This window comes from Rhipicephalus microplus, chromosome 5 (genome assembly GCF_043290135.1).
Source record: "Rhipicephalus microplus isolate Deutch F79 chromosome 5, USDA_Rmic, whole genome shotgun sequence".
In the NCBI taxonomy this organism is placed as follows: Eukaryota; Metazoa; Arthropoda; class Arachnida; order Ixodida; family Ixodidae; genus Rhipicephalus; species Rhipicephalus microplus.
Genome location: NC_134704.1, coordinates 185,914,115 through 185,942,043, shown reverse-complemented (window position 1 = coordinate 185,942,043; position 27,929 = coordinate 185,914,115). Strand labels below are relative to the sequence as shown.

General features: G+C 45.3%; 1 protein-coding gene across 2 annotated transcripts in view; it reads left to right on the top strand.

Annotated features, from left to right (window-relative positions):
• Positions 1-27,929, top strand: part of fl(2)d (Pre-mRNA-splicing regulator female-lethal(2)D) — a 78,895-nt gene that overhangs the window by 36,524 nt on the left and 14,442 nt on the right. For both annotated transcript variants that reach the window (XM_037424849.2, XM_037424848.2), the window contains exons 5-6: positions 14,308-14,432; positions 26,169-26,347. In XM_037424849.2, coding sequence (XP_037280746.2) covers positions 14,308-14,432; positions 26,169-26,347 — 304 coding nt within the window. The remainder of the gene's footprint in view (positions 1-14,307; positions 14,433-26,168; positions 26,348-27,929) is intronic.

Here is a 27,929-nt window from a genome sequence, read left to right as displayed (position 1 = left end):
TCCAGATTGATGCTCGGGTACTTTCCCTTGACGATCACCACTTTCAGCAGCTTGTTTAAATGGTTGAACGTCTCTCCGACAGTGGCTATCCCGTGAACTGCAATCCGCTTGTATTGTTAGTCCCTCATTATAATATAATATGCAGTGGTTGTAGTTTCGGCAGTCGTTCATTTGGAAAAATTTTTTTGGTTGTGACAGCTGAAATAGGCGAGAATGTCGAACCCGAGTCCACTTTCATTCAGCAGGCTGTGCCTTCGAAATTGACGTTGACCTCTCCTTGGTAGGTTTTGGCAGCACGTGAATGGTTGGGGTGCACCGTCATCGCAGTATGGGTTGTTTTCGCGAGATGCGCCCTTGAATTGACTTTTTCATTCATTTTCCCAGTCTTCTCCTTGGTCGGGCCGATATTTAGAACGGCACACCTGCTCCGTTTTCTTGCGATTTCGGCACTGCGCGTACCTAAGATGAGAGTGATGGTGCTGGTGTGGACCGCCACAACTAGTGCAGGCTTCACTCTGAAGTCTGCCTTGGTCCCACTGAGCACTGGCAGCATCTCAAAACCACAGAACATCCTCCTCCATGGCCTTGTGCCCTTCGGCTTCCCCCTGTGTCGTTCTTTGGTGCATTGGCTCTATTCATATTGCTGTAATGCCGGTTCCTGGCAGAGGGTCATCTTCTCGATCCACAACCTACCGTATTTACTCGATTCTACCGCGCGCTCGATTGTAACGCGCACCCGATTTCCACCGCGAAAAAAAAAAAAAAACGTAAGACATCGATTGCAACGCGCACCAATTTTTTTTTTGCTGGCCCGCACAATCACACCACTCAAAAAAACGATTCCTTTCGGGATTGTCTTCCATTTAAATATGAGGTACGGACGAAGCTTGTGCCCATCTGACGTGTAACAGAGCATTGCCGTCACTGTAGTTTTACCGTGGACCGATGTCAGCACGCGAACTTGCTTCGCCCCCTTCTTCTCGACGGTTGTGGTGCCAGGCATGTCGAAGTAAAGAGGCGTCTGATCGGCATTCCAGATTTGCCCAAGCAGGTAGCCGTTGTTGCGCCGCAAGTTTAGGACGAACCTCTGAAAACTGTAAAGCTTTTCATCGTACTTCTCCGCAAAAGTTTTCGCATATGCATGTTCCCCTTCGGAGGGAAGAGCCTTTCCTCTTCATATAGTTAATTAGCCAGCACCTGCTCGCTTTAAACAGGCTCCGCATTAGACTTTTTTCTAAGACTAATTGCATAGCCCGCACTTGGAGCAGTTCTGTCGTCATGGGCCGCTGTGCCGCTCGCTCCTCAAGCACATACTCGTGGAGCAGCTCTTCAATTTCCGGAAACCGACCCTGCTGTGGTTCACTGAAGCCTTTGCGTGAAGCTTTGCTGTCGACAATCTTCTACTTTTGTTTCCGCCGGTCCCGCACGCACGTTTCGAGAAGGACCGCGATGCGGCCCGATTTCCGTCCGTTTCTGCACACGCGATGACTTTTCTTTTAAAAGCGGCATCGTGGTGCACTCGAGTTTTTGGAGTCGGCCCTTCCACGTCGTCGATGCTAATGCACTACTAGATGACGAACTCCTCAGCACACGTACGAAGTGCCGCACATGGTAAACACATAGGCAGAAATAGCCGACGCACCATGCCGACGCACGTAGGGGGCGGCCATTTTGGATTTGCGATGGCAATAGATTGACCGTAATTTTTTTGTTCGTACTCGATTCTAACGCGCATGCGATTTATGAACTCGCTTAACCGGAAAAAAGGTGCGCGTTAGATTCGAGTAATTACGGTATTCTGCATGGGCCTCGTTCATGACACTAGCAAGGGCAGGTAACCTGATATTTTAGTTAACAGTCATCTCTCTACCTAAATTTTCGGTGTGAACGCTGAATACGAAACAGTCCCACAGTGAAGTATCAAGGGCCTTGAAGTTGCAGTGTTGCGCTGTGCTGACTGAGCAAGGCCGCAAGGTACTTGGCAGCCAATTTCTTCTGCACCTGGTTGCGATGATGAAAATCATAGTGCCTGGCTGGTTCGAATGGTTTTGGGGCAAGGTGTTCTTGCAGGACAGGCAGTATTATTGACAATGCTGGGTCTTTTAACAGTGCCGGTGCCTCAAAGGTTTTGGCTAATTGGAATGTCGTGGGAATACATCAGCTCAGAAAGGTGGACCTCTGCTTGTCGGCATCCGTAATACCGTGGGCGTCCAAAAAGTATTCATACCTTTGAGCGCGAACTTCCTATTCGTCTGGCCGGGATAGACCAAATGGCTCAATGTAGCTTTTCATGACTGTGCCCATCAGATGGTGGTTGTCCTTCAGATTTTCGATAGTGAATGTGCAACGAAGTATCAAGGGCCTTGAAGTTGCAGTGTTGCGCTGTGCTGACTGAGCAAGGCCGCAAGGTACTTGGCAGCCAATTTCTTCTGCACCTGGTTGTGATGATGAAAATCCTAATGCCTGGCTGGTTCGAATGGTTTTGGGGCAAGGTGTTCTTGCGGGACAGGCAGTATTATTGACAATGCTGGGTCTTTTAACAGTGCCGGTGCCTCAAAGGTTTTGGCTAATTGGAATGTCGTGGGAATACATCAGCTCAGAAAGGTGGACCTCTGCTTGTCGGCATCCGTAATACCGTGGGCGTCCAAAAAGTATTCATACCTTTGAGCGCGAACTTCCTATTCGTCTGGCCGGGATAGACCAAATGGCTCAATGTAGCTTTTCATGACTGTGCCCATCAGATGGGGGTTGTCCTTCAGATTTTCGATAGTGAATGTGCAACGAAGTATCAAGGGCCTTGAAGTTGCAGTGTTGCGCTGTGCTGACTGAGCAAGGCTGCAAGGTACTTGGCAGCCAATTTCTTCTGCACCTGGTTGCGATGATGAAAATCCTAATGCCTGGCTGGTTCGAATGGTTTTGGGGCAAGGTGTTCTTGCAGGACAGACAGCATTATTGACAATGCTGGGTCTTTTAACAGTGCCGGTGCCTCAAAGGTTTTGGCTAATTGGAATGTCGTGGGAATACATCAGCTCAGAAAGGTGGACCTCTGCTTGTCGGCATCCGTAATACCGTGGGCGTCCAAAAAGTATTCATACCTTTGAGCGCGAACTTCCTATTCGTCTGGCCGGGATAGACCAAATGGCTCAATGTAGCTTTTCATGACTGTGCCCATCAGATGGGGGTTGTCCTTCAGATTTTCGATAGTGAATGTGCAACGATGCACCCGCGCGGGCGCATACTTGATACTGCCGATACCCTTCTGTTGTCTGGGTGCTGATCTCATCTTCATTGCCAGTATTATATTGTAACTTTGACTCGCAGATCAGACCACTGTCTTGAGCCAGTGCACAAGGACCATGTCTCGCGGCGCCACAGGAAATGCGCGCAGGCGTGCGATATTGTAGGTGCTTAAAAAGCAGCTTGTTGGTTTTCTTTGTGGGAATTTATTGAAAGTAGACTCTGTGGCATTGCTCCCCCTCCAAAATGCCATTGTTCGGAAGCGCGATTGAGGGAAGTAACCAAGAAGCAATGTTTTATCAGTCTCTCTCGTAAGAGGGCTTCATGCGAGCTACGTGTACGACCTCTACATGGTTTTGCCATCTTTAGCACTCTTGTCTTTCGGGGATTGCTTGATAAGTTATGTCACTTAGTTGACCGAGAACCTTATATGGACCAAAGTCGCAGCGTTGAATGTGTTTTTGGGGCGAAGCTCCTTAAGGCATGGGTCTGTCCATCCCTTGTATGTATGTAGTAGTACGTAGCCACCGGTGGCACATACCCATTCTAGAGCGGTATGTGTTACAGGGGATGCAAGATGGGAGATGGGGGTACTTTGGAGTGTTCACTAAATGGACGCACGGACGAACAGACAGATAGACTAGCAGACGGACGGAAGCAAGGACGGACGGAAACACACACAGGCTGACGGGTGCTTCGCCCCACTCATCATCATTCACTCCGTGGATATGCTGTGGTTTTTTTTTTTTTTCGGCAGTCTATGGCATTGTGTTGGTGTCCATAGCCACAGTTGATCGCCTGACTGGTAGGTGAGTTTTCTGCTGTACGGGTTGTAGTAGCTCGCGTTCCTACATTGTTGTTGACATATTTGGTTGTTGACGCCAGCTGGCGCGCCTCTTCAGCTTTTCGTAGGAAGTCTTCAGCGTCGCATGGCTTGTAATTGTTGTTGGCGACTGGCAGCATGGCGTCGAGTGTTACAGCGACCATGTGGCCATAGACTAGCTTAAATGAAGTGATGCGGGTGGTTTCCTGTAAGGCCGTATTGCAGGTGATAATTGCATAAGGCGGAATTTCGTTTCACGTCTTAAGCTCTGTGATCATGTTCATGGATTTTATATGCCAGCAAGGGGGCGGTTTAAGTGGTCCATCAACCAGTTTATTTGGGGATGGTATGCAGTGCTTTTTTTATGACTGGTGTTAGTCATCATCATCAAGCATTACATCAACTTTGACGTAAAGGCTGTCCCATGACAAGGGATGACTGCTGCTGGGGCGCCATGTCAGAGAACTTTGTTGTGAACGAAGAACTTGGCAACTTCCACAGCCGTTCCTGGCTCAAGGCAGCCAGCTTCCGCATACAGCATTGAATAGTTGGTCGCAATGGCAATCCACCTATTTCCTGAGGATAACATTGGAAACGGCCCAAGAAGATTCATTTCAATTTGTTTAAATGAAGTCTCAGGTTTGTGGGATGAAGCAGGCCGGCCGTTTTTAGGGGTGGTGTTTTTTGCCTTTGACATTCCTAATGTGTCTTCCTATAATGCTGTACTGATGCCAACAGCTTGGGCGAGTAATATTTCAGATTAATTTGGGCAAATGTCCGGGTGACGCCCAATTGACCCGAGGACAGTTCATCATGGCACGCTTGTAACATTTCATCCCTCATTAGCGACCCAACGACTAAAAAATTTTCATTGTTTTGTACGAGTTCCTCTTGTTGTTACCACAGAGGCAGAACGAGGATAATGCTCTTAAATACTCGTGGAACTTGAGAGTCATGCCCTTCGAGGTACTTTATCAATGAGAGCAGTTATGAATCAGCTCGTTGATGCTCGGCGATATCTGAGGCTTCCACAACACAAAGGAATGGGAAGTCGTCCTCTTCTGAAGGAGTAGATTTGAATGGTGAGCGTGATAAGCAGTCAGCATTGTTGTGTTTTCTCCCAGACCTATATACAACTGTAATACTGAATCGTATTCTTGAAACCTGGGGCTCCATCTCGCAAGTCGTCCCGATGGCTCTTTTAAGCTTGCCAGCCAGCAAAGTGAAGGGTGGTCATTGACGGCACAGAATGGCCTTCCGTAGAGATATGGCCTGAACTTGCTGATGGCCTATATAACTGTCAAGCACTCTTTTTCTGTTGTGAAATAATTTTTTCCAGCTTTTAACAGGGTGCGACTGGCATAGGCTATGACTTTCTCTGCTCCATCTTGCCATTAAACTAATACCGTGCTGAGATCAAGATTGCTTGCATCTGTATGGACTTCAATGTCTGCAGTTTCGTCGAAATGTGCGAGGATCGGTGGGGCTTGGAGACGTTTTTTTCGATTCCTCGAAAGCTATCTCTTGTCCCTTATGCCAAACGAATGATTCTTCCTCTTTTGTGAGTCTGGTTAGAGGTTTGGCAATATTAGAAAAATTGTCTACGAATTGCCCATAATAAGCGCATAAGCCCAGAAATTGACGCACCTCCTTGTCTCATGGCTTCGGAAATCGCGTGACGGCCGCAGTCTTGTCACGGTCCAGGCCAACACCTTCAGCACTGATTACATGACCAAGAAAACAAAGCTTTTTGTATCCAAACTGACACTCTGGTTTAATAGTCAAGCCGGCTGATTGGATAGCGTGAAGCACTGAACGTAGTCGTTCTGTGTGCTGTTCAAACGTTGCAGAAGATACGACGTCGACCAAGTAGGCTAAGCATGACTGCCATTTTGAGGCCATGGAGGAAGGACACTGCCAATCAGGTGCTGGAATCTCGCTGGTGCACAACAGAGGCCCAATGGAAGTGGTTTAAACTCATAAAAGCCATCTGGAGTTAAAAAAGGAGTCTTTTCACGGTCTCTTTTGTCCACTTGAATTTGCGAATACCAACTTTTTAAATCTAATGACGAAAAATATCTGGCATGCCGTAGCTGATCCAGTGTGTCATGGATGCATGGCTAGGGGTATAAGTCGCGCTTGGTCACGCTGTCCAGTTTTTTGTTGTCAACACAGAATTTCAATGTGTTGTCCTTTTCTCGTCACAAAATCTACTGGAGATACCCATGAACTGTTGGATGGTGGATTAGCATCGTCCTCCAGCATCTCTTATCTCTTGCACTTGATTGTTCTCGTTGTTTCGATGAAACATTGTGCGAGTGTTCATAAAAGGTCTTGTTGCCTCGTCAATTATTATTTGGTATTCAACAATGTGCGTGCCGTGTTCTCTAGGCAAGGTGGAGAAACATTCTGAGAAGGCTCTTATGACTTGCCTTTCGTCTGGCAATAGATACCTCTTTATTGAAACTGCAGCTCCTACATCATGTGGGGTTTCAGAAGCAGATGGCACTGACAAGTCTGTTGCTGCAGTCAAACCGTGAAGAAAGGCAATTGTAGTGTCTTTCGCAGCATGCTGTATTATAATATCCGAAACTTGTGAGCAAGACATTGGCGCTCCTGTTACGTAAATGAATAAAGGCCCGGGCTACACAAAAGCCCCTATTCAGTAGCAGCTCGATATTGCCATTTGCAATGCCTTCAGAATCAATGAATGTGTTGTTCCTTATGCCAACCAGCTTGCTGCATCGTGGTGGCACAATTACATTCCCATTGATTACCCGCAATGCAGTACCCTCTACTTTCTTCTTGTCTATGACCAGCTTCGTCGAGAAGGAAGCGCTAGAATTCTGCAGCTTGATTGTGGCACCATTCGCTAGTTAGAAATCCATCCCCAGTATTACGTCCTTCAAGCGTTCTGGAAGCACAATGAAATCAGCGACGTAGGTAGCACCCTGAATTCGTGTTCTTGTGGTGCATCTTCTCACAACTGTTACCTGATGGCCCCCCAGCCGTTTGTGTTTGTGGACCGGTCCACGGTGTCTAAACTTTTTGAGGTCTCTTGCAAATGCGTAGCTTACGACTTAATAATCCAATCCTGTATCTATTGAATTGCTCAATTCATGCTCGTCCACCGTAACCCGCAAGCCTGAAGAAATCGTTTCTTTACTTATCTTAGCCGTCGTTTTCTGGTCGTCGCTGCTGCCCGCAGGTCTTGACGAAGGATTTTCGCCTTGTCAGACATCAGCGACTTTGCCTCCACAGGTCGCTGGATTTAGTTTTCTTGCCGTGGTCCTATTTAACACCTTGGTGAACTTGAGAATGGGAAACTTGGATGCCGGGGGCTTGACGATTGGTAAGGAGTAGGTGCTGGTGATCTCGGCTGGTGCTGGAAACTAGGAGTTGGGAATCGATGTCTTGACTAGTAATCTTCTATCTCGATGGGTCTTTCACCATTACACGGGCATGGCGCATTTACAGGCATCTTTACCAAGCGTGCCCTTTAGTAAGGGCACGCTTGGTAAAGATGTCCAGCTTTTCCACAATGAAAACAAAGCAGCGTCCTGGCAGTTGTGCGCCACATGCCGCTTTTTCGTAATCTGAGCTCTCCAAGAAAGGGTGAGCCATGCTGAGCCGATTGACGTGCACTGGGGCCTGTAAAAGAAGCATTGTGCACGGCTGGCTGGCCTTGAGCGTTTGTGTACATGACGATCCTGCAGGGGCTGTTTGAGTCGAACAGGTTGCGCCTCAGGTTCCAGCTTAAGCATGGCATGCGGAACTTCTTCATGAGTGACTGTGACAAGGGTCTAAACTGTTGGTGGGACCTGTGGCTGCTGTAGCTCCTGAAGCTCTTTTTACAGGGAAAGCTGTTATGAGATTACAAACCGGGTCGCGTGCAGCGCCGCAGTTGTCCGCCGCCGCCAGTGTCGGTAACCACTATTTTAAGAAAGAGAGGAAAAAAAAAAACTCGGTAAATAAAAAAATACCAAGGACACAACGGGATTCGAGCCCGGGTTCCCTGCGTGCTAGCCCAGTATTCTACCACTTCTACTACTGAGCCACGCTGGTGCTTGGGACTGCTTTGCAAACTGGCCTTAGGCAGGCTTGAGGTTGCGAAGGGAATCACGTTGGTATCAGTAATAAGGTGTTTTAGAACAGCAAAATAACAACCAGGAGTCACACAATGCAAATTGCACGAGTGGGTCGTCGAATGCTCCAACCTTCTACAAAAGCTTGATCTTGTTCACCTCTTAACTGTGGTGCATATCCACTGTGGGGCATTGTGGGGACCAGAAAATCTTCTGGTATAATTTTTTATTGTTGTCAGCCACAACACAAAAAAATTGCACAGTTTCTTGCAAGTGTGGAGTGCGTACTACCGTATTTACTCGCGTAATCTTCGCACTCGCACAATTCTCGCACCCCCCACATCGCCCAACAAAGATATGATTTCTTTTTTTCCTCGAGTAATTATCGCGCGCCCAAAAACTGCTGCAATAATGTCGTCTACTCATTCAAACCACTGATGATGATAGCACACACCATCTGGCGCCATCTCCTATGCATCAAGCATTCTATTATTGCACGGAGATTCAATTCAATCCAAGCCAAGCCAAAGTGGCAAGTGCGTGTTGCGGCGTGTTTTGTATGTTGTGTTGGTAATCTTGTCACGTTATGAGGCGATACCGAAGCTACACGGCTAATTTCAAGCTGAAAGTGATAGATTGTGCACTAAACAATGGCAACAGGGCCTCCGGTAGGCCCTTCGTAGTCTACGAGTTTTGTGTTCGCTACTGATGACGGCAGCTGAAAGCCACCAAGACGCGTTGGGCCTTCCGTGTGCCTAAAACTGGGATCGATGGTAAACTTTATTTCTTCTGAAGGAAACTGCAGACGATTTTATTAGATAGCCATTAACCCAATACTGACGTCCTACGCTTACCTTTTGAGGGCTCCTGTAAAGCGACAAACGTTACCGCTACGCCCGCAACGCCCACAAGCTTTGCGTTTGGTATTTTAATTCTCGACTATTTCCTTGCACTTTTTGTGTCTCAAATAAAACTTGCCTTGTGTTGAACCTGTGCTTTTATTGTTGAGGTAAGTTTTAATTTGTGCTTCTCAAAGCTTGCTGTTAGTTGCTGGTGTGGGAATCCTGATTTGCGACGACTTTCCCCGTAAGTTTTCCCCGCGTAATTCTCGCACCCCCCAACTTTGCATCGGTTTTCCGTCAAAAAAAGTGCGAGGATTATGCGAGTAAATACGTCCGAAGAATGAGGAAGAGTGGCATAGTGGATGCCTGCCTGCTACACAATGATTTATGGTGTAGTGGGTACCCTGCAAGTGAGCTTGCAGCAGCTACACAAAGAGTGTGTAGAAAAGGTTCTGAAAGGCCGCTCTTCCGGCTTTGGCTGTGACTGTGCTGCATATTCTGCGCAGGCCTGGCGTTTTTTTTTTTTTTTACAATGGATCGTACCACTAGTTCCCTCAGTGCTTTACTGTTGCTACTTGGGCTTACCGAAAGAAAGTCCCCTGGTGCACTACTGGCATTGCGGTACTGGTAGTGACGGGCACGTTTTTGTAGCGCTCTCTATGGTTGTGGCTTCAGTGCCGAACTGGGCAAGGGCGCGTAGTGGGTTGTGAAATAATCCAGCAAATAAGTCCTCCTTCACTCCACGCATCGGGTGGTGCAGTTTTCTTCTGCCATGTTTGGATCAGCGCGTTTGAAGAGGCAGGACATGTCTTCAATATACATTCGGACACGCTCATTCGTGCATTGGTTCGGGGAGTTGACAGCGTTTCCCGGCTTCTCTCAGCAATCAGTGCTGGCATACGCAATGAGGAAGGGTAGGTGAAAATCTTCTCATGTCACTATCGCCTCTTCGTGATTTTCTTACCATACCCTCGCTGTATCTTCCAACAGGAAGTATATGCGGTCCAGTCTCCTTGTCTCATCCCAGGCATTGATCTTTGCGACGCGCTTGAAATGCTCCAACGAGTTTTCTACATCTTCGTACACGTCATTGCGGAAAGGCTCAGGCAGGTATTGTGGGGACAAGATGAGTTCAGATGTTGAAACTGGGTTGGCCATTGCTGTGGGGTTGGTGTAAAAGTTGCTGGAGCAGTGGTGAAGGGTCCAAATTCAGGCAGGTTTTTTAGAAGACGGCGGCTTGAACGCTGGTGTAATGGAGTCAGTTAGCCAGGTTTCAGTCGTTGAGGGTCAAGGCCCCTTACCCTTGAGCCTAGGGGACTTCCAATCATAGCCCGCACCTCTACCACAATATAACGTATTGCGCGAAAGATCACACAAACACTGCTTTTATTAATGGGCAAACTTGAACCCAGAAAAGTAGGTGAAAGTCTGCTGAAGCACTCCACACAAGTGTCTCTTTCGAACACTCTTCTCTGACAACTTGCAGATCAGGCCACTGTCGCAAGCCTGTGCACATTGAGCATGCCTCGCGTTGCCATAGGAAGTGCGCGCTACATAGTAGGCACTTTCATAGAGGCTCGCATGTTCTCTTGGTAGAAAGCTTGTGGAAAGTAAACTTCGCAGAAATATCGTGGGAGTAAGAGACACTGACACTCCATCGATGTAGCTCGAAAACAGCCGGGCTGTTTGTTCTTTTGTCCTTCCATCTATTCTCTGAAACTTTTTTCTGATTCTTCCAGTAGCTTGTCTGTCCCGCCACGGTGGTCTAGTGGCTAAGGTACTCGGCTGCTGACCTGCAGGTTGCGGGATCGAATCCCGGCTGCGGCGGCTGCATTTGTGATGGAGGCAAAATGCTGTAGGCCCGTGTGCTCAGATTTGGCTGCACATTAAAGAACCCCTGGTGGTCAAAATTTCCGGAGCCCTCCACTATGGCGTCTTTCATGATCATATGGTGGTTTTGGGCCGTTGAATTCCAGATATCAATTAATCAACCAGTAGCTTGTCTTCCGTTTTGCCATCTTGACTCAGCTGGCCTATCAACTTTTCGTCTTCTGCGACCTTGCCTTCCTCCTGCTTATCTTTATGTGTCGTCGCCTGTTGTCCCTGGGCTGCTTCTTCGTTATATTCCTATTTTCTTTCCTTTTTCTCGGCCTTTTCCTGCTGTTTCTTTTGCTGCTCCGGGTTGTTCCTTCACTCTCTCCCCCTCGCTGTCTTTTCTCGCAGCACCGGGTTGGGAGTTTGTCTGCTTTCCTTTGCTCTTGGCTTTAGTTTCGTTCTTGTCTTTTGGTTTTCTTGTTGCTCCGGTAGACATATTGGGCCTTGGTTCTTCGCCATTCTTCGTAGTCGGTGCTTTGCTATCTGTGATGTTTTTGACGTGTGGCGGGGCTTGTTTGAAAAGCAGGTTTACTTGTCTTTTGGAGGCCGTAGCAGGCACGACTTCTGGTTCCTGTAGATACAGGGTGTTGTCTGCTTCCGCCGCGGCGCTTTCGGTAAAGGGCAGACGATGGTCTGTGGCATAGACGTTGGTCTCTCGTGTGATGTAATGGTCGACGGGTGGGAATGGCTGGCGTTCTTCCGTTCCTTGAATCGCGTCGGTTTCCCATTCTCTTGTTGTGGTAGTGGGCAGGCAGTGTTTCAAACCTGGTGGTGCGGTGAGACTTCGGTTGCGCGTGCCGAAAATCCACTGTCGTTCTAGCTCAATGCGCTCGAGCTCCAGGATGTTGTGAAGAGGCTCGTTGTCGCGTCATGCGACCTTCCCAAAAGCATGGTGAATAGTTCGTGAGAACGTAAACCTATAAGTACAGTCGCCGATCGTTTATTTGGACGCCGAAAATTGGACATGCCCGTTTATTCGGACATCTTCATGGCACCACTCTCCCCATCATCCTAATGTAAACTCACGACCGAAAATTCGGACGCCCCACTGTGCACCATTCGATTATTCAGACTCCGTTTAACTGACCGGATGCGTCGCCGTACGCCATTACACGCTGACAGTGGCGTTAACAATACGTTTTCCAGGTTGCCAGCACTGATATGCTGCACTAGCTATAGATGGATGTCGGGCCAGTGTCAAAACGCACGCAGAAATCGCCAGTGCCGATCTCGAAGGCTATGTGTGGCGACGCTTTTTATTGTTTAGCCGGTCGAGCGGCCAAGCCAAGCCACCTACAGAGTCGTTCGCTGTGGCGTTTGGCGTGTGTCAGCAGTGTCAGTCAGCTGCTTCTGCGGCTAGGCCTGGTTTGTCTTGTTCTCTGTGTTCTCGCTCTCTTTAGTGTTCCGTGGCGTGCTGAAACAGCTCCGACGCCACCTGTTGCTGCGGCCGCGGGAGTGAATAAGCGTGGCCAACGTGGGAGCTACAAGATGCTCACAATGACGAAGAAAGCGGAGATAATTCGCCAGGTAGAAGACGGCCGACCTCAGTCTGAAGTGGCTTGAGAATTTTATAATTTCCAAGCAAACCGTCTCGGAAGCGTGCGTGTGTGCAGACATGACAGTTTTTTCGGGCGATAGGGCCTCTAAAAATGCTTTTTTTTAGTGAATCCGTTTTTTCAGACTCCCGATTATACGGACTTTTCGGCGGTTCCCGTCGAGTCCGAATAAACGGTCGGTGACTGTACTTGTTCACACGTATCGTTGAAGTCCAGATTTACTTCTTGGCAAAGACGTACCTTGGAATGGAAGTAGGCAGTCATACTCTCAATACATTGCTGCACAAGCTCTAGCATCCTGTGTCGTCGTTCTGCTACGGGAGTCTGGCTCACGAAGGTACGACGCAAAAGTAACTCAGACTCTTCCCACGGCGTGGTCTGGGAGCTCCTTGAACGGTACCATTCCTTGGCAGCTCCTATCAATCAGGCCTTGGCTGTTTCCAGCGTGTAGGTAGCTGGCCACCCATGAAGTTTCGACATTTGACGAATTTTTTCAATCCACTCGCACGCTGAAGGAGAGTTTTCAGAACCAATTTGGTAAGACTGATTGATTTGAATGGTGCAGAGAACAGCACATGAACACCCGCACGTTTTCCGATTTTCTTGATCCTGTGAGATATCTGGTGTTTGTACGGAACAACAGCTATTCTTCCACGCTCTGTGTTTGTGTAGCTCGGATCCTGTCCTTGCTTCTGCCTTGCCTTACTTGTCGCTAGATTAACTCAGCAAGAGATGCTATAAACACCTCAGGAAAACCCGACGCCATAAGACGGGACACTTGAGCTTTGAAGCTCGCAGAAATGTCTGCGGCTAAAGTCAGTGATCACCTGTAACGTTGGTGCCACTTAAGGCTGCGCGGGCACAGTCAGTCCTTCCATCAGGGTCGATATTAGGTGGTCTTTTTCTTGGAGTGTTCGCAGAAGGTCAGGAGCTGTAATTGTGTTTCCATGGCCAGATGCTGTGTCTCCAGTGCCAGTCGTGTTCACTATCGTTGGTGCGTTCTATCTTATGGTTAGGGTTACCAGTTCTGCGCACTGATGAACTCACGTTTACTCTTCCGTTGGCGACTGGATAACCATCCCACATCTAAAATTTTGTTTTTGTGGCATCCTTGAAGCACATGAGACGTTTTAAAAGAAGAATAATTTACTTAGAAATGCACAATTTATTAGAAACGTACAAACTACACAGGTGAAACTGCAAGTGAGTCTCTCAGTCAACGTCGTCGTCTTCGTTCACTAGCTACCTCAGGGCACGTGTAAGCGCTAGAAATTTGCCAACAAACGGGAACACAACAGGAACAATCTCACTGGTAATCTTACAGTCAACTTCTTTTCCTTCTCTTGCAAGTGTCATCATTGAAGCAGCGACTCGTTTGGCCAATATGCAACTGGCGACATGACAATGGAATTTTGTAAACAACATTAGATACGCATCGACTATGCTCATTCGTGTGGTTCTTTTGGCGAAACCGAGGCTCATCTCGGAAAAAAAAAAAGTGACAGTAGGAGTGGGAGGAGAGAAAGAGCGCTTGCTTGGTCATTGCCACTTACACGCATACCTCGATATAACGAAATATTGGTTATAACGAAGTAAATGAAAAATAGTCTTGCAATAGACTTAATGTTAAGAATATACCTTTATGAGGAGTTTTCGGATATAATGAACCTATTTTCATGCAAAATGCAACCTTGTTATGATGAAGTTTGAGTGTATTTCAGATCTTCTGAAAAAGGGAGGGGGACGCTTGCTTGGCATTTTACGGAAGTGTGGTGCTTTCCTTGCTTCCTGTAACTTTTGCAGTTAGCCACTGTAGCATTTTTTGTTTTGCCTTTGCAGTGTAACCTCATTTCGTTTCTGTGGCGTTGTAATCACTGCTTCATTTGCAGAGGAGCTGGTTAGCCTTCGTGAGTCTGAGGAGAAGCTGAAGCAGCAGCAGCTCGAGGCCACACGGCGAGAAAATGTGCTGGTCATGCGACTCACCACCAAGGAGCAGGAGATGCAAGAGTGCGCCGTGAGTGGTCTCGGTTATCTTTTTTACCTCTTCCCTCTTTTGTTTTGAAACTTCCCTTTCCGTACCTCTCAAGCCACTCGCAACACACCCAGTGCTGTGCAGGATGGCAGTGAAAGTCGCTTTTGGAGTAATGACTGTACTACTCTCATAGAAACCCAGAAAACGCATCCATGATGAATAGAACCATCCATCTCAGCCAAGATCAAATTCAGTGCTGGCGAAAGATGAAAATGAATTGCGGCTCAGTTTAGTTGAGTTGTTTGAGAATCTTTCATGAGAGGTGCTGGCTTTATCCAGTTTTTCCCCTCTAGCAACTAAATCATTAATGCCACCGGTTGAACTTTGTGTCAATGGCATCAAATCCCTGTTATAGACCAAACTAAGGCCCGTGGCCCAGATGCTTTCCAGACCCCCCCGCTTACTGAAGTGGCTAATAGCATCTGATCTTTCTTTATTACTGGAGTTCTGCCCGAAGGCCAGAAAAAGGCTTATGTGGGTCCCATTCATAAGGGTGGTTCCAAGAAAGAGGCAAACAATCACAGTAAATGGAACTCTCAGTAAATGGAACTTGAAGGGACTAGGAAAGTGTGTTCCATTTAATAGGAGTTCGTTTACTCAGAGGTGAACACAGGTGCGTAATACAAACCAGAAAGCAAGCCTTACAGAAACAGTAGTTCCATTTAATAGATTTCCGTGTACTGAATCTACTGTATAGGCCCATTTTTTTAACAATGATTCCCGGCCAGATATTAAAGCACATACTGTATAAAGAGATAATGAAACACATACTTTTACACAAATTAATAGTTGATGTTAAGCATGGTGTCCGCAAGGGCCTGTCTTGCACAATGCAACTGAATGAATTCTACCACGATTTAATGACTGAGTTGGACGCTGACGGAGAAACAGACTGCATTTTTTTAGATTTCAGAAAAGCGTTTGAAGGGCAAAGATTGATAAGAGGGTGTTCAAATGGATTGCCACGTATCTGTTACAGCGTCGACAATGTATTGTTCTGAATGGTATTACTTCGTCCACGGTGTTAGTTTACATGTTGTTATTTCACAATAATGAAGATATCTTGAGAGGGCATCTTGATTGGGTATCCTCTCGAGTACGTTTCTTTGCCGACTTCTCTGTAGTATATGGCAAAATAACGAAACGAAAAGGACCACATTGAATTACGGGCTGATCTTATTAAAAATATGAAAGGGTGGGAAAAGGGATAATGCAACCTAATGTTAAAAAAGATCTGTTGATTTGTCTTTTACTAATAAAAAGAAAAATGATGAAACGCGTTATTTTCTAAACGGCGACATCATTCGTCAGCAACCAATGTATAAGTATGTTGATTTGACTTTGCTAGTGATTGTTCTTGGAATTTGCACGTGCATACCGTAGTTGTGCAAACCACCAAAGCACTAAATTTCATTCAGCCTTATCTGCGATCCTCACCTGGTGCTTCAAAAAATACTGCTTTTATTTCATTCGTCCACCCGGTTTCGGAATATGCGTGTTGTGCGTGGGATCCACACCAAAAGTCTTGGTTTATTTCATTGAGAGATTACATAACCAAGCGGCGAGGTTCAATCTAAGGCGGTATAAGCGAGGCGACAGCTGGACTGAAATGGAAAACGAGCTTGGAAAACGAGCAGTGCCTTCTTGCAGGAGAAAATCGCGCTTGAAATTGTTATTTCAGATGTACGGTGGGGGGGACGGGGACGAAAAGACGCATTAACAAAGACAAGTATCTTGAGCCGCATCATCTATCCAAAAATGTGATCATCACTTCGAAATTCAAGAATACCGAACTAGAATGAACCTTTATGCTAATTCTTTGTTCACACTGTAGTAGAGTGGAATCATTTGTCTTGAGACCAAGTGTACTGTAATAATGAAGACTTATTTTTCTCAAAGCTGTGACTGCCTTGCTTATGCACTTTTCGGCAAAGCAGAGTATTTTTGAATATTGAATACAGTTAAAACTGGATATAATGAAATGAATAAATTTTCGAAAAATTTGTTATAAACATGATTTCGTTATATGCAGGTTAGTACTAAATTTAGGAAATAAATTCAAAAATTAAACAAAAGGGAGACTGAATGCAGAGCTAACCCAAAACTCTTATTTAGCTGTAGAAAGCTGCGTTACTACTGCGATAGTAATTATATGGACACTATCGGTGGGTTTTTGCTGTCAGTGCCATGTTCTATAACAAGTCTAAATCGATAACATGCCCCGGTGCTTCGTAACTTTCATGAGCGGATAAAAGCGCGCAAGTGCTGCTGAAGCAGAGATCAAATCAGTTGGCCCATATTTATCGTCTGGAAGGCGCATAAGATAACATCCCCTGTGTGTTCAAACTGCTGCGGAATGCTCAAACAGAAAAAAAGAACAACCGGTCTTGAACAAGCATGAAAAAAAAAAAATAATAAAATGCACAGGGGGGGGGGGGGGGAATCATTCAGCAAAAATTAACTTTGATTCTAAGGGTGGTCGCAATATTAGGGGCACTTGCTATCTCAGAAAGTATCAGTGCGTTTCCAACGCGTAAGGACTGTGTGAAAAGAGCACTTCTCCGACCGTCTTTGCTCACACCAGCATTTCGTAGGAATTTTGCAATATAGGATCCAAAAGAATTTGCTGCCAGCCTTACTTCGTATAACATTTCAAATCGTGTTCATTGCATTGCACTCAACGCGCCAACGTGTTGTTGCCGGAACTAATCTGCTAATCACGAAAGCTACGAGCCTGCGACCTCAAGGCGTGGCCAAAGACGGAAGCGCGTGACGAGTTGACCGCCATCACCGTGGTCTCGCAGAGTTCTCATCAGCACCTAATCTGACATTTCCTCAGTGGTGATGACACGAATGGTTGTCCACAATAAAAAGAAAGCAAAAAAAGTGAAGCTGAACATCGTCTGAGGCCGCAACATGCGTTCCCAGTGAAACCATGCACGCATGCATGGCGTCGAAAACACAGAGCGAACGACACGGACCCAGACACGGATGCCCCGTAAAACTATTCGGTAAAGTGCTCTCCATATGCAGTGTGGTTCCACATATGTGACGCTAACTAAAAGCGTGGCACCGCCAATGCAAAAGTAGGTTTTCTTTTTTCTTTTTGGTTTGGAGGAGGATGGGGCCCATGTGCGCATGCGTCTGCAGCAGCAAGAACGGCGGCAAAACCGCCATCGTGGGGCACAGGCTTGCCTACCCGCCTTGTGCTCACCCGTGCACAATCACGGGTTCTCGCTCTCGCCTGCTGCGCTGTGTGCTAGGCGCTTCGTCGGCGCGGGGCACCCGCGGAAGATGCATGCTCGTACCGACAAAATCTGGGGCAAAATTCCTAGGTTGTCCGTGGGGAAAATTCGTTATATTAGGGTTGTCTCTCTCTGTTACTTGGTTATATAGAGGTCACAAATACAAGGGTGGGGAATAGAAAAACATTTTTACATCGAGGAATTTGATACATGGTGTTTTTATATCAAGGAATTCGATATATGGTGGCTTGTTATAAGCAGGTTTAACTGTAATAGTATGGGCGCTTAGAGCACCAGCAACGCCAAGCAGCATTTTTGAGTTTTCTTGGAGCTAGTGATGCAGAGCTATCGATTCTGTCAATATCAGTGGTGGTCCAACTGCGCCAGTTACGCCATTTTGCAACAATTCCACATTCATGCACCAAAGTTGGCTGTTTTTTTCTTTTACACAGCATCAGGTCGTTAATGGCTCAGAAATATTTTTGTCACAACTGACACTACCCCAGCTTTTCCGTAATGTCGCCGGTCCTTTCAACTTAATACATTTCAGCGATGTGCTTTTTGTCATTAGTAGATTTTCAACCAAATCAAAGTCATAGCCACCTCGTGCGTCTCGGTTGTTGAAAGTTCAACATGCTGTTGACTTCCCTCTCATTTGTTTGTGAAGTGGTGATAACGCCTAGAAAAGCGATTTTCTTTGTTCATGAGTCACTTAGAAGTTGTCTTAATTTTATTTTCCAATGGTTGCGGCAGGTCCACTGGTCGAAACTGTTGGAAAATAAGAATAAAACAAACACTAAGTTGCATCTCTTCAATTTACTCTAATCTAGGCCGACCCCGATTCTAAGCCAACACCCAGAAGTTTGAAGGTTGTAAAATGAAAAAAAACTTGCCTCAAATGTAGGCTGAACGAAACAGCGAAGACAGTGTTCACAAAGAGATAGAATTTATTGAACACAAAGATGAAACAAAGCAGTTGGTTCATGATGCAAATAACTGCCTCATGATGCAAACAAATGCAAAAACGCACCCGCACGGCAGCACACCTGACTCACCAGTGGAAGAAGCACTCGCTCTGGTCCTTTGCCTAGGTGATTGGAAGGTCACGAGACGAAATCCGAGGCGGTGGCGTTTTCGATGGAGGCAAATGTGCTTGAGATTCAGGTGCACAGTAAAAAACACCAGGTGGTCGAAATTACTGCAGCCTTCCACTACGGCGTCCCTCATAATCTGATCTTCTTTTGGGATTTTAAACTGTGACAAATATTACTGTTCGGCCGAGTTGCAGTGCGATGTGAATTAGGGCAAAGCAGAAGAAAACGAGGTACCGTGGCGCAATGGAGCAAGTTATAAATCAAACAGCCAAGTTAACAAACTACACAGCATGGATGACGGCCACAAGAATGTAGAATTACTTAAAATACTGCTAGTGAACCATAATTTAAGCAAAATGCATCTTCCTTTTTTTTTTGCCATTTGACCTCAAAGTCACTTAACAACAAGTAGCCAGTTGAAGCCGACTGCTTTACCAGTGACGTTATATGTGACATTACTCGGGTGACGAGACCCCGAGCTGTTGAGATGCAAAGATGCTCCCACCTGGGAATGGCATTGGCGCAAAGTTTGGTTTGATTTCAGCGTATTTTGCGTGTTCTAGACGCTGGTTGAATTAGGTGCTGATTATTACAGAATAGGTAGTTTATGAGACATACAACCCAAAATATGCTGTTTCAAAAGTTGACTATTTCGGTACCTATTGGTTTTCAAGGGCCACATCCCCCCTCTAGTACACTAGAGGCAAATAGCAATTTATGCCAGAGTGAACTCTCAATGTATGTCAATGTCTAAAACGGCATTATTATCAACAGCAGTGCTCTACTTATCAAGAAATGAAGCTAAGTCTACCACAAGTGGGGTTGTTTGAAAATGATTTTGACGAAAAGAGAGCATCCAACTACAATTAATCACTAGTAATCAAACTAACTACAATTAAGGAAGAACCTTTCAAGCATAAGGAGACATAATAGACTTAAAAAAATGCCTGGTGTTCCTTCAGGAAATGGCACCAGTGGTTCAAAAATTTCATTTTCACCAGTGTCCATAATCACTATTGCATGAATAAAAAAAAAAAAACATACGTGTCTTACTTGGGAATCGAACCCGAGTCTTTCACATGGCAGCAAAGTACTCTACCGCAAAGCTATGCCAAAAGTACAAGCTGTACTCTAAACTGACTTAATGTAGGCTGCATATTGGGTAAGAATTTGCGTTTACGTGTGAAATAAATCATTTTAGAACAGTGAAGTTAGAACCGTGCGTCACACAACGCAAAGAGTGCACTGTTATGCTCTTACGAACTTCAAAATCTAAAGGCATAACTCTTCATTGAGTTATATTCACCGAGACTAATCGGGCGATTTCATGTACTGTCAAGGTCTATGAATGTTGCATATTTCACCAGCGTAACGTGAATATTGAATGTTCCCACTAGTTATCTGGTCAAAAATTTCGAAAATTTATGAAATGTGAAAGTCGCAAGACATAAGAAGTTGATAGTGTTCGCTCGGCACTTTTCACTACACGCTGAGCAAGAACATCGCTTTTTTTTTTAAAACGACGCTATGTAGTCAGCTCTTACATTGACTTCGTTTGCAATCCCGCAGAAAAGCGGCATTCAAGCACTGCAAACAGCGCGTGAAGGACGCAAGCCAAGCTAGTACGTCAATAGGCAACACAGCAAAAAAAAAAAAAAAAGGCAGGGGTGTTTTTTGCAAAAACAGAGGGCGGACCTATGCGCTACTCTGGTCCCGTCGGGACCATACAGAGTTACTCTAGTGAAGCTAGAGGGCTGACTAGACATGTTTGTTATAATACCAATATGCATGTACACTATAAGTGCGATAAAAACGAGTAAGTTTTTGAAAATTTTAAAGTAAAAATACTTCAGCGTTGCGTGCCGCTTTTAGTCCTTGAAAAACCTGTACGAACCTAGTATATATAACGTACATCGCCAAAAGAACGCATATACGCCATATAAGTAAAACACCTTTTTCTAGAGACTGCAAGTGTGCAATATTTTGTCGGACTAGTGGCCACGCCATTCCGAGAATCGAGTTGTGCGGCAGGAATGTAAATATTCATCCCCTTAACAAATAAATAAAAAGCTACCGTTCTGTGGCCTGCTGTACCGACAAAACGAGCGCAGAAAAAGAAACACTGTTGTAGAAAGGCGCACTTTTAACTTTTTCAATCGTCTCATGCGCCGCATTCCCCGGCATAACAGCAACTGAATTTCTGTTTGCCTTAGGCGTGATGTCTGAAGAATTGGCGATCGCGAACCACAACTCACATATTGCACATGCACCATGCATGCTTTTGTTTTCGTAAACGATGTGTGTCACTGTTTTCAAAATTGGAAAATTGTTTTAATATATGTATTCCTTTCAAAATGTAACCACTTCAAAGGATTTCGCTGACTCAGCACAAAACCGCACATCGTTGGCTGCTACCGATGGGCAATTACGCCCTCAGCGCTTGTTAGGTCTAACATGTGGTCTTTGAACTCAATAGGCGGGCCGCCCCAGACGTTTGCTCTAGAAAACATGCAAACGAAATGGCACTAACAAGCTCAGCTGAGGACAGCACGCATGGAACCAAGTTTGTGTACAGTGTCGCGGAAAGAGTCGTGACAACTAAAGCCTGCCACGCTCGCAAGTCCACCTGCTGGTGGGAAAGGAGAGAGCACACATCGCGAAACCTTTCCAATTGCAGACACAGCACCTTCGGTGAATTGAGGTTGCACGAGCAATATTGCACTCAATGACGCGGACGCGGGCGACTGTTTGGCACGGAGTGCGCACACGGTAAGCGGTTGGAGCAAAGACTTTTTTGATGTCCAAACTACCCGTCCTCACGCCGCGCACCAGTGACGCATTATTTTTAAGCTAGGCAAAACGTCGAGTGTCTGCAAAGAAAAAGAAAACTTTCAGGCCACCCAGCCACGCATGTGCCGAGGAGCAGCCGCCGCCGGATTTTCCTGTCATGGTGCAAGCGGAGTACCAGCGATGATAGGCCCTCGGCAGATTTGCACGTTAGTTTTCGAGTTAAAGTTCGGACAAATTCGCATGGTCTGTGACAGGCTGTGGTTTGACTTTGTCCATGCCAAGCAAGGACCTAGAATCAGCCTAGAGGCCACGTTAAGCACTTAAAGCCAACCAGCTTCACTGGTACTTCACCTTTACTTGGCTAATCTTGTTCCTTTTTTTTTTTTGTCACGCTCCACTCCTTTTTAGTTCGATCCGCGTCGCCTCTCTTTCGTAGTACTTTCGTCGCTGTTTCTCCCGTGCCCGAGGTGCATTACAACCGGTCTTTTATCTCAGGAGCTTGTTCAATAAGTGATGTACATATACATGTACCTTTATGGGATTATAAAAGGCTGTAAGAAAAGTGTGCTATATAAACGGTCCTGCAATACATACGTGGTTATGCTTTAAGTAGTCTTAGCTGCAATGCATGGAGTGTTATGGAATGCTTTTTAGTTACGCTTTATTCAGCTGCTTTAGTTGTCACCAATTTAGTTTTTCTATTCAGCAACGATCCTTCAGCGACTCCAGCAGCCTTATTTTTTGCTTTTATTTAGGCTTTTCATTGCTTGTAAAGCTTTTTTTTTCCTGCTTCGAAATGCACTTTTGGCAACCTTAAAAACCTTTTTTCTTTCTCTAAAATGCGGTTTTATCTGGTTTGGAAGCCTGTTTTTCTGCTCCAAAAGGTGCTATTTGCTGCTTTGAAAGTCTGCTTCAAAAAATGAGCCCAGCCAGTGACATCACTGTTACTTCCTTAATCGAGTGCTAAACATATAGCAATAGGCTATTATAAAAAAAAAACTCTCCCCAAAATACAATCGTTGTGTAAACACATTATTTACAAATTATGAAGTAACACTGCATGTAATGAAGAAATGACAAAATACAACGTGAAGCGAAAAAGAATAAAATAAAGTGGCATGAACACTCGGCAATTAACTGCAATTTTAAATCGGTAAGTAGTGCCCTTTAAATGTACTCGCAGGCTAAAAAAAAAAAAAAAAACAATATTTTAGGCAGTGAACTACAATCAGAAATTGTTCGTGGAAAAAAGGAGTGCTTGAAAAGATTTGTGTGCATTTGATAAGAAAGTAGATTATTTGCATGTCAATTTCTCAATGTGCGTAACAAAAATGGCTAAAAATATAAAATATGCATATGCATTCACATTGTCTCTAGTGATAAAGCAAGAATAAAAGTTTGTTTTGATATATTCCTGCGCTGCTCCATGGTTGGAATCTTATTTGGGAGCATTAGAGAGATGACGGTCAATCTGCTCTTTTATACTTGTGAAATAGGAAGCATACTGCTCGCCTCTGTACTATCTTGAGACTATAGTTATCTTTTTTTTTATTGGAAATCCCAAACTACACTCACATAGTCAACTTTAGGCATATGTTTTGTAGGTGAGCAGCTTTGCACGAGGGGGGGGGGGGGGGGGGTGTTTTTCAGTTTGTGCCTAAGTAAGCCAAGTTTGTAAGTAGTTGCTGTACAGAATTTGTTATGATGTGGCAGGGATCTTGCAAGTTTGTTTTAAATTGTCAATCCCAAATATTTGAGCTTTGTGGCTTCTGTGACGGTGTCAATACTACTTTCATATGTGTGTAAGGGAGGTTGTCTTTTATTACTTATGCATAACAGCAGAGTTCTTTTTCAGAATTGAGGGACACTTACTTTGTAGTGCGCCATTCGTGGATTTTCGCTTAACTGGTGTTTAATAAAATTTGGTGTTTTTGGAATGTTGACTTTTTGTAAATCAAACAATCATCGGCAAACAGCCTAATTTCAACATCGGGGCACACAGTCGTGACAATGTCTTTCACCTAAATAAGAAAAAGAAGTGGTCCCGAGATGCTTCCCTAAGGCACACCAGATGTAACTAGCATGCGGGGGATGAGCACCCATCGACATCAGCAAACTGAGTTCAGTTAGATAAGTACTGTTTTGTTCAATTTTTAATAAAAGATGGTAGGCCAAGTCTGTGAAGATTGTTTAGAAGCTTACTGTGGTATACATAGTCAAAAGCTTTGCTGAAAAAAAAAATCAATATGATCGGCCGAATTGAAGGTCTAAGCAACCTCATGAATAGTAGTGATTGCTGAAAGGTGTTTACGAAAGTTATGTTGGCGATCAGATAGTAGTTTATTACGTTCAATAAACTCGGTTTTGAAATCTATGATTCCGGTATTTTGCAGCAAGGTGATGTCAGGGATGTTGGGCAGTAGTTTTCTTTTTTTAAGTGGTTTCCTTTTTTGTGAACTGCTGAGACGTCCCCCGTTACGCCACCGATTACCAAAGAGAGGGAAGACCACTCAACCCCTTTTTATCCGGTTCCCTCTTGGATACATGTCTCAAACACTTTCCACATACAGGGATTCGTGCTGGGGCCGGAAAGTAAGAGACGCTACGACCTGTTTCTGTTTACTGATTCATTAAATTTAATACTAACTGCAAACATCGTATACCCGCATACATCAACCACTACACAAAATTATAACACATGATTTACACACTCGCAACGTGCGACGCAGGATACATAAGGGAAATAACTTTGACAATACAATGGTGCGGCGATACAAAGTAAACACAGGACGACACAAATGGTAAAGTCATTAATTAATAAACCGCGCAATGTCTCAATATGCCGCATCCCTTCCCGCAAAGCTCGTTTAAGTAAAGGAGGTGAAGTTCGTCTCACGAATGGTCCATGTGGTCGGTCTTTACCATCTTCGTCGTCTTCGTTGCCTCTCTCGGCGATTTCCATCTTAATCTTCTTTCATAACGTCCCGCAATCACTCGCTTCCTCGCTTCCCATCTCTAATTTTCATTCCTCGTCATATCATCTCTGCCTCAGTCATCATCTCATCGGCTCTCATTGCTATCTCTTCACACCGTTATCTTCCTTTTCCATTCCGTCTCTCTACCACCTCGAGCTCATCGCATCGTATCTCTGACCCTCTTTGCATCGTATCTCTGACCCCTTTTTGTAGGACCCGACTCCGCCCTTCCGGGGCATCAAACCAATCGCCACCATCGACGCGGCATATTTCTCTGTCAGTCGGTGTGTGTAGTCTTCGACGGCCGCTCACGCGGCCCGCACCAGTAGAGAACCCTCTCCCAAACAAAGCCGAGCAAGTACCAATGTACCAACTCAAGCCTCAGGGAGAGTGATGGGCGAGCCATCTGAAGACACTTTAATTGCGGGCGAACAATGGTCCCGATGCTTCCGGTACTTGGTGAGCCGATGTCCAGACCAAGTCTCAACGTTTCCATGCAGCTCGGTGTCTCCCACGAAATTCTCCGTAGCCACCGCATCTTCGTCGTTCACCGCCGCGGGAGGCCATCCGCGCAGAACGCAGTAATGAGCCCTGGAGCCACGGAGGCTGACGGAAAGTCATACTGGACCCGGCACAGGCGCTGCGGCAGCATCGCATTCCGTGAACCAACAAAAGGTGCTCTGCTGCTCCCCCGTGCCACATATCTGAAGGGTGCGCGCGGATTATCTCCACCGTACACTGTCACACGGTCTGTAGACGACAAGGCGCTGCCCGGTCCTCGTGTTTGCGCGGGGAGCCCGTGAGAATAGTAGATATAATCCTTCCAGGTACTCCACTCCGGAATGCCCATTCGTTACATTGAAGGTTTTCTTTTCCTTTTTTTTATGCGTGGGTTTGAGAAACGAGCGAAAACATCTTGAAAGGACCGGGGTTCAGTCCGTGTTTGCGGGGACGTCACACTGCCACTAGCCGGATGATAGGCCAATTATCCAGAATGACAGCTAGCTTTAAAGAGGAACGAAAAATCAGTGAGAAGTTAACTGTGAAACGCCAGCGCTTCATCAATCTAGTGAAAAGAATCACTTTCACGTTGCCATCTCATAAAAATATGCTTAGGAATCCTCTCGAACATTTCTACCACAATTCCACTTCAAAGTATTCAGAAAGTATTCTAGAAATCTTCAAGAAGTATTTGATTCCGTTCGTACTCACACCTCAATTCGAATTCGCTTCATGCCCGAAATTTTGATGTTTGCATCGGTACTACCAAGAGTACTTCAATAGTGTCGGCTACTCAGACCTAACTAATTTGGTCAGTGTTGCTGAAAGTAGGCCACCATCGATCATGGCTTTTATGGGATGTGTGCATTGGTAAAGCAGGCTTGCTTCTCACGATGACGTTTAGCTGGTTCTTGAAAATTCCACTTACACTACCATGAACTACGATAGTATGATATACTTCGCCATGTTGAGGATGCAATTGTGTGTAACTTTTTCCGTCTTGGTGTTGACTTCAAGTGCTCAATATCTTCACTGAGGCTGCTGCTATTTATAAAATTTCAGTTTTTCTTCTTTTGAAGCCACCCTGTAAAAATTGACGTCCCTCTTTTACAGCACCAGATCCAGGCGCTGAAAGGGGGCAGCGCAGGGTGGACGCAGCAACTGCGTGCTGCGATGTTGGACCCCGCTGTCAACCTGCTTTTTGAGCGGATGCGACGTGAGGTGGACTCTATGCGCAGCCGCCTGCAGGAGACCCAGAATGAACTAAGCGCCTGGAAGTTCACCCCTGACAGGTACCCACTTGGTTTTTGTCCTCTGGAGAAAGTGCCATATCTAAATCTGATTTGAATTGACATTTCCTGGCCACAGTAGTGTGAAAGTTTTTCGTGGCATGATATTTCGAAGGTGAACAGCATCCGAGAGTCATAGCATATTATTGGCTGTATGCAATGCTTGGTATAGCCATTTGCCAGCAAAAACTGTAGGACCATACATTAATCATCAGTAGCCTTATGTGCACTGCAGGGCAAAGTCGTCTCCCCTGTTCCGCCCATCAACCTGCTCCTGTGCTTTCTGCTGCCACATTATACCTGCGAACTTCTTAAGGGGGCAGACTGGTCTTTGGGACCAAAAAGTGACAAAAAAATTCGTTTTTTAAAATTGACATATTCGGTATCTGCGAGTATTTTTCTATCTCTCTGCAAATTTTCACACACAAGGAAGTAGTAACATTTTTGTAATGTCAATATAACTGTCCAGATTCTTGGTGCTGTTTACAAGCAGAACCTGCAAAATAATGGGGAACCGACCTTGAGGCTTCCTTGTAATTGGCCGGCACCTTTGCTAGAAGCTCTGCTACGAATTTATGAGCACCTTTATGAGGATTGCAAAACATGCATCCCATGACTGTTGCTTTTTGAAGAAGCTGTGTGCTTTTAGTTTTTTCTATTTTTCTCAAAAAAGTAAATTTACAACTGTTCAATTTTGAGGCCTCAATATCTCTGCAGATAGGGCAGGTACAACAATATTTTTTTTGCAATGGAAACCTGTATGTGTGTAGAATGCAAGTATGGGAGCAGAATTTAGAGCTCAAGTCCTTTAATTAATTACTCATCAGAATTGTAACTCAATTCCAACTGCTTTTGAAAATGGATAGTTCATTTTGCTGTAAAATAATCAAGAAAGGCCTTAAAACAGAAAACTCTTCTATAGTTCCAATCTATAGTTATTAGTCTATGTTGGGTGTCTGAAATATCACTTCTAATTAAGCACTTTTTTTTTATGGCGGCCTTAAACAATAGGGTGTGAACCTAAGTTATCTCAGGAACAAGATTAGTTACAGAAAAACTAATAAATATTTCAAATCAGCAGAAAAAACTGCATAATCCTGTGCAGCTTGATCAAGATCACTGAAGAAATAAACAAAAATATGTCTAAGACCAGTCTGCCCCCTTAATGCAGGGGTGTAAGTGCTGCGCCAGGCTGCGCATAAATGGCATTTTCACGATGATTGTTGATTGAAAGTGTAAGTGGCTAAATGTAGTCGATTAATATAGTCGACCGAGCAAAAGTGAGCGTTGGCTACACCAAGGACGCGGCCGCATTCTTATCCAGTGGAGTTCGACCACGTAATTCGGTTCTTTCGTGGTGCTTGTAAGCACTTGTCTCATTGCTGTTATCCCCGTGGTTTTCACACCAAAGTAGTGATACTACGATGACTAACTGTTAATTATCTAGTAATACTGTAAAACCTCGATAATTTGCACCAGCCGACAACTTGGCGTGACCATGCACTAAGCGGCATTGTGCGCTTACAAGGGCAAATGTCCTTCTCCGGACATGCCCCATTGCCACCAGCAAAGAAATACAGCACCA